Source organism: Siniperca chuatsi, linkage group LG20 (genome assembly GCF_020085105.1).
Source record: "Siniperca chuatsi isolate FFG_IHB_CAS linkage group LG20, ASM2008510v1, whole genome shotgun sequence".
Lineage (NCBI taxonomy): Eukaryota > Metazoa > Chordata > Actinopteri > Centrarchiformes > Sinipercidae > Siniperca > Siniperca chuatsi.
Genome location: NC_058061.1, coordinates 14,755,729 through 14,762,869, shown reverse-complemented (window position 1 = coordinate 14,762,869; position 7,141 = coordinate 14,755,729). Strand labels below are relative to the sequence as shown.

Sequence of the window (7,141 nt, the reverse complement as noted above, 5' to 3'; positions counted from 1 at the left end):
GACATTTGTGGTGCTCTTCTTCACATAAATAAATAAATAGTAATCTAAGGTATAAAATAAAGTATGCAAAAAAGAAACAAGAGTGTCCGCACCAGTTTTATTTGTGTTGTAACTTAGTGCCATGGCAACATTTTGTTGGTGGATACCGTGAGTGCGTTAATCTAAGTAGCCTTTGACAGTGAACAAAGATGGATACACATGAACACCAGCCAACTTCAAATGAACTTCAGGACCGACGTCAAGCTCTAACCGAAGAAAATGTTAGTAAAATAAACCAGTCAATCTTTATATGCAAGGGTCCTACGCACTTTTCACTTATGAAAATTTTGGCTAGGTAACCTAGCTGATATCTGAAGTAAGCTAAGTTAGCTGTTAACCAACGTTAGCTTAAATGAAATTAAATTATTAAAATTAAAGGAAATGAACTGTAACTTAGACTACAAACTCAGGTGGTTAGGAAATTGTCCCTGAGATGTAGCTACAATACAGCCAACATGGGAGATAAATTAAGGTATTGGACATAAGCGTTTCTGTTCACCTCACTTAAGTTGCAGCTGCTTGACAAAAATGAAAGGCTTTTCATCAAAGTGGGCTACCTGGAGAGCAGACTGGGCCACCTGGCCAGCTCCAACACAGATCTGTCCTGTAGGCTTGTCAAGAGTGAAGAGGAAAAACTAAAGGTAGAGTTCGTGAGCTGTGTTAAGCATATATGAGCTACAAGCTCATTGTATCTGGTCAGTATAGATCCAGAAGACTTTGTTTTCTCTGTCTCATCTTTCAGATATCTAAGGAGCTGGTGGAGGAGAAAATTCAGACAAACAAGATGAGAGAGCAGTTTGAAGAAGAGACATTTGAGCTGAAAAACAAGGTGAAGGTTGTGCTTTAAGTGATGTAATGCTAAATAAAAGTGGTTAAATGTAGCCTTTATTTGATCAGTATAACAATAGTGTAAATGCCCAATAGAGAATACACAATTAAATTGCTCTTAGTAAGAACAAATGTGTGAAAAAGCACAAACACACTAATCTGTCCTTTTTCCTCAAACAATTCTTCTAGAACCGTTATAAGTTTGATTTATCTTACTATACAAGGATTTTAGGACAAGAAGATTTAATAAGCCTAAAAAGTTTGGGGAAAGTATTTTCTCAGGGTTAAATGGAGTTTTTATAGGTTAACTCTCCTCTACATCCCTGCATACAGTGTGATCCCGATTCACAGAGGCTGCCTGTGCTGCACTTTCTTTCCCCTTGTTAGATATTGAACCAAGCCGGTGTAATAACAGAGCTTGAGATGGAGCGAGACAAGTTAACCAGGGAACTCCAGTCACCTGAGGCTCGTCTGAAAGTGGGAGAGATGAGCGGTCAAAACCTGACAGAGGATTATGCCACACTGAAGAAGAAATACCAAGCTCTGGCTCAGGCCCATGATAAAGAGCTGGACCAGAGTGAAGAGCTGGCCCAGGACGCCCTCCGTAGGCAGCTGGAGGAGCAGCAGCAGAGTGTGAAGTCTACCACTCAGGGCCTGCATGGTGAGCTGTACAGGGTGCGGGCCTTGATCAGCCGCATGTCGTGTAACAGAGTCAAGGTGAGACAGTGTGTTAATTCATCTTCACCGCTCTTCAGATGCAGAGGAAATGCAAAACAGGAATGGGCAAAAGAGACTTTTAGTTCCTGGGTTAAGCTCCTGTCACTCCATAGTTCCTGCAATTTTTGGGGCTTTTGTTGTAGTTGTAGTGGTACTTTAAAGGAATTGCCCACAACAAAATAAAAATTACATGTTAGTCCCATCTCAGCTATAATAAAAAGGTCATGCAGCTCCGACATAAGCAGAAAATGTTCCTGTCCATGTATAAAACGATACAAATTGTCATGTGAGGTTTCTCACATTTCTCCAGTCCATGCAACCATTGCAACATGATTTACTGCACTTTATGTGCAAAAGACTAACTTTTCCTACATAATTTCCTATGTTATACACACTGACAAAGCCTTGGTCACGCAAGAAATTGAATGTTTTTGGAAGCAAAAAAAGATCTTATTTATAAAACACATTTTCTTTTAGCTTTTTGGGGTAAACTAAATCTTCAATTTGAAATATCATACTTGTCATTATTTATTTTAAATGTTTATTCAAATATACAAAACATAACTGTCTTAACAGCTTGAGGATCTGTCAGCTTTGGACAAGGAGCAAAAAACTATGGAAAAAACTGTAAGTACTTTGGTACAAAACATATATCTCATTGTTGGGAATAGTAGCCAACACATGTTTTACGGACATCAGTAAACTATGTAACTACAGTTTCGGTAACTGCCTACCTCCTTTGCCTACTCGTTCATCTGCTCTCGCATAGCTACTTGGAAACCAAGATGAGATCAAAGACATGCTGGAGAAAATGAAGAACAGCTATGAGGAGCAGCAGAAGAAACTGGAGGAGAAAGTGTGAGGGCCACTGAATGTTTGTCATTTACTTGTGCACAAGCTTAATTAAGATGAAACATGATTATCTTACCATTTCCAGTCATTAAACAGCCAAACCCATCTCAGGATGTATGTCCCACACACATCTGCTCTGTGGTCCCCTCTTTGATTTTTGTCTCTGTTGATTTATGTGCTGTGTGTGTGATGTGGTCTCTTTGTTTTCCCCCTGTGATGTGACTGGCTGTGGATTTTGGTCACTACTCTCTTGTGGTTGGGCCTGTGTTTGGTCATCAGGGTGGCAATGGGAAGAGAGCACCAGGAGAACAAGAGAGCCATCCATAATAGCCAGCAGGAACTATCTGAGCGGAGTGCGGTGAGCATGAACAATCCCATACTGATTCACAGAACGTTTCAAAAATTATTGTAGATACTGTCACTGTTTTGCAACCTCTGAATTAATGTTAAAATAATTTCAGTAGCAGGTGACAGAAGTTACATGGTGGAAATGTGTTCAAATTCAAATCATGTTTGTGGTGTTTCTGTCCAAGGCCCTGATGTGCTCTCAGAGCCAAGTGAAGGAGGTAGAAGAAGAGAACTCAAAGCTGCAGCTTCAAGTCAAAGAGCTGAATGAGGAATACCGTGCAAGGCTTGTGTGCTATTTACAGGACTTAGCTGTGAGTTGCAGCACTCACACAAGCATGTCTACAAAGTCAGGTAGGACGATCTCTAACACAACATCCATCTGCATGTCTATCATTTAGGAGTACGTTGATGGACTTGGAGAAGGTAAAATCCCTTCAGAGACGTCCAAGATGAGGGCATTTGTGGACAGCATGCTCCAGGATGTTCGCTCATCCTACAGGGTCAGGGAGGAACAGCTCGCCTCTGCTGCTCGCTCCTATAAGAAGAGACTTCAGAACATCACCAAGACCCATCATGCTCTCCTTATTGCGTATAGGTGAGACTTCCCGTGTGCTTTACTGTTTGTTTAATGTGTCTTTTTATGAGACGGTGTAGTCCCTCATTCGTCCAGGAGTGTTTCATCGTAGAAAAGGTTTCAGTTGTAATCATCTGGACACTGTTTTCAGATCTGAAAACAGTGTCCAGATGACGATGTGTCTTTTTATGTTCTGCTTTTCAGTGTATATATCTATTCCATAAACATGCTGCTGAAACTTGCTACACCAGTGGTTCCAACCTTTTTTGCTTATGACCCCTTAATACAAAGCCATGTCTACTTGTGACCCCTCATAACAAGTTGCATACATCTTCATACATCATACATCATTGTATCTATTAGTTGTGAATATAGCTAAATTGAAGAGTGATTTTCCTTTCTCAGATGATGTAATTTGAAACATTTTAGAGGCCTGAAGAGATAAATTGTTTTTGGTATTTTAAAAGAAAAAGAAAAATCAAAGATTAGAGAGTCAAAAAAAACCCCAAAACAAACAAACATAATTAGGGTAGGGTAGGGTACCAGCACTGCCGTCAAGAGCAAATTCCCAGTTAATCCATAATGATTAACTGGCCACATCTATACATTGTGGTCTTTAGGGTTCAGAGGGAGCAGATCTTGGCCAAACTGGAGAGCGGTCTCGACCCTGGACCCCCAGAAGCCCATTTCAACCTGGAGCCCACTGAGCTCAGAGATGAAACTGAGAAGGAGCTTCAGCACCTTCGCCAGGACAAGGCGAGACTGGAGGGTCAGCTGCAGGCAGCCCGGGAGCAGGTAGCGCAAAAGAAGGATTGCTGTTTTAAAGTGGATTGATCTGCTTTTGTTTCGTCTGGCAAATGCTTATATTTGGTCTGTGGGGACTCTTTTTTGTGTCGATACTTCCCTCACAAAGCATTTGTTTTGTGAGTGGTGAACTGGAAAAAATTACGTCAAAATTTGTGTCCTATGGCAACAAAAAGCCTTTCTGTGTATTGTAGATCATGTAGCAGCACTGATGGATGTGAGATTTGTTGCTATTAAATCTTAACTAGGTGGTTGTCATGGTGACTGGTTTGCAAGAAAGCAAATAAGCGTATTTCCCAAGATTGTTCCTTTAACATGTTCAGATATGTGTTTCTGGCTAAATTGTGCGCCTCCTGTGGGAAAAATAAAGTTATTATAATTGAATTGAATGAAAGCCTGACCATCAAATAAGCATAACAGAAATAACTTTTTCACTTTTTAGGTGCAAAATATTACGGCTCAGATTCTGTTGATATCACACACTTCAAATCTTAATTTATATTAACTTATCGTTTTACATACATTTATGTGTTTATGGTGATTCAAGACCTTCACCCTGATTTTTCTGTTCCAGGTGGCTATGCTCAAAATGCCTGTTCAAAATTTAAGCCGTAAGGAGTGAGTGGCATTTTTGTGTTTTACCAAATGACAAATGTTGCAGCTGTTGATTGTGTCATAAAAAATTATGAAAAATGTAACTTTATCAGGCCAGCAAACCTGGAGCAGATATGCGAGGAATCCTGGTCGGACATAAGGAAACAGCTGAAAGAGATCACAGACTCTACACTGGTAAACAAAACTCTCTCACCCCTTAAAATTTGGATTGTCACATGACATCCCTCACACAAAAAAATCATACAATTTTACAACCTCACTTAAAAGCTTTTGTTTGAAGAAATAAATAGTTTTGTGTGATTTGAAGATTTCTTTTCTTCCAACAGGTGGGTTTTGAGAAGGAGCGCGCCCTTCTCATGACCAGAGCAACAGTTGCAGAGGCGCAGGTGTCCGAGTTGCAGGACTACATTGATAACCACTTGGGCAGGTCAGGAAGTCACTTGATGTGTAAGTCATGTAATGTTCACTTTCAGAAGAGCGTTACATTGAGCTTTACCACAATCTGCAGGTATAAAGAGGAGATCTCACATCTCTGCAGACTGCATGGAATACAGGAGGTGGTGCGTTCCCAAAGTGCTAATTCATCACTCAATTAAGAAAACTGGTCACAAAATCTGAACCCCAGTCATATATTGCAATATAATTTAAAATTACACACTTTTTAAGTTTTAAACCTCAAACATATTAAATCTGAAAATGAAAACGTATAGTCTTAAACATTTCTTTCACTGAAATCATATGCAAATCATATGTAAACCAGTGTAAGCTGGTTTCATTCAAATTACAATATTTGATTGCTTTTTAAGTGGATACTAATTATAAATCTAACTGAATAACTTGTTTTGACCGGAGAGCATATGTATTGTGTGCATTTACACCATCACTAGGTGGTGCTGCTCATACTGGTGGCTTTCTCCATGAAAGGCCCCCAAAGAAATCCGTCCTTGAGAAAAAAATGCCTGGAATGTTTGTAAAGCTTATGTCAATTTCACGAGCTCGGGAGAAGAAAGCGTGGTGACAATGAGGGGTCACCCTGGTGAGAATAATGTCATTACATGTTACCCAGACACATACACGCCCATCGGGCTGAGAACTGTGGCACAAACAAGCCAAGCTTTTTCCAGAATGAGGGTTCATATTTATAACCTCAGTGTTGGTGTGAATAGGCATGTATTGCCTTTAAATCCCTTTAACAGTGAAAGGGTCAGCATTTTTTTCTAGTGTGTTTTGGTAGCTGGGTTTTCATTGGTGCCATCGCTGACATAGCTTTAAAATTGGAAAATCCTTTAAAAAGTATTTTAAAAGTTGAAAGGTTTGGTTAAAGAATGTCAGTACTTTTTATGTCGAAAAAGATAAAATGTTGAAGCTAAAATACTCTGGGGAATGATGGGAAAAGTAGAGGAGATGGAAAGAGTCATACGCATGTCACCCCAATCCTCTTTTAAGGGGGCATGCCAGCCGTGGGAGGAGGGGAGCAGGGGTGTGAAAGTTTGAGAGGAATGGGAAGTGGGATTTTGTTAGTAATGTATTACACTCCCAGGGCCCTGGGAAAAGAGGTGGGGGGGGTGTTCAGCTTGGGTCTGTGCCAACATAGTCACTGTGACAAAGCGCTGGGTGCTGGGGACCACTCCTCTCACCGGCAGATCTGTGGGAAAATCAAAACCAGGTTGTTCTTTGCGCTCAGCCAAAAAAGATGGTGAGAGACGATGTGCCTGCAGAGGCCTCTGCAAACATACAAATAAAATTCACTCTAAGTAAACAAAAAGCAAGAAAAGTAGTAGATAAGTAGTAGAAATTGTAACATTACAAATGTTGAGGTTGAAGTCTGGTGCACCACAGCTGGTCAAGAAGGCAAAGAGCCAAGTTTTTTCCTAACTTGGAGCATTTTGGAAAAGTTCACTTCTTGGACTCTGAACAACTTTTTATTTACCACTATATGTGGTCACTATTATGATGTGAATACTGATCATAATAGTGATTAGCTTAGATTCAACTGGTCTAATAAATGTGGCCATGAAAAACAGCTACCATGTTGAAATGCTGTATTGTTTAGTCCCACAAAAAGGAGTGGTTGGTGAAATCATCTGCAGTTATTCTAGTATGAAACATCTGTGCCCAACCATGCAACAACTGAGTTCAGTGAAACAACCAAAAGATTGTGGCTTTTGACAAATTTACAGTGGTGTGCAAAAGTGTTTGCCCCCTTCCTGATTTCTTATTGTTTTGCATGTTTGTCACACTTAAATGTTTCAGATCATCAAACAAATAATTAATTATTAGTCAAAGATAACACAAGTAAACACAAAATGCAGTTTTTCAATGAAGGTTGTTATTATTAAGGGAAAACTAAATCCAAACCTACAT

General features: G+C 39.9%; 1 protein-coding gene across 2 annotated transcripts; it reads left to right on the top strand.

Moving 5' to 3' along the window:
• Positions 1 to 49: 49 nt before the first annotated feature.
• ccdc78 (coiled-coil domain containing 78) lies at positions 50 to 6,868 on the top strand. Of its 2 annotated transcripts, XM_044178548.1 has the most exons (14): positions 56 to 260; positions 549 to 680; positions 782 to 868; positions 1,255 to 1,584; positions 2,161 to 2,211; positions 2,354 to 2,442; positions 2,716 to 2,794; positions 2,970 to 3,095; positions 3,183 to 3,379; positions 3,979 to 4,153; positions 4,737 to 4,780; positions 4,870 to 4,951; positions 5,104 to 5,204; positions 5,286 to 6,868. In XM_044178548.1, the coding sequence occupies exons 1-14, from the start codon at positions 189 to 191 to the stop codon at positions 5,371 to 5,373; spliced, it is 1,653 nt and encodes a 550-aa protein (XP_044034483.1). In that variant the 5' UTR covers positions 56 to 188; the 3' UTR covers positions 5,374 to 6,868. The 2 variants fall into 2 exon arrangements, with proteins under 2 accessions (XP_044034481.1, XP_044034483.1); XM_044178546.1 differs by having other exon boundaries at positions 50 to 260; positions 5,104 to 6,868.
• Positions 6,869 to 7,141: the final 273 nt, after the last annotated feature.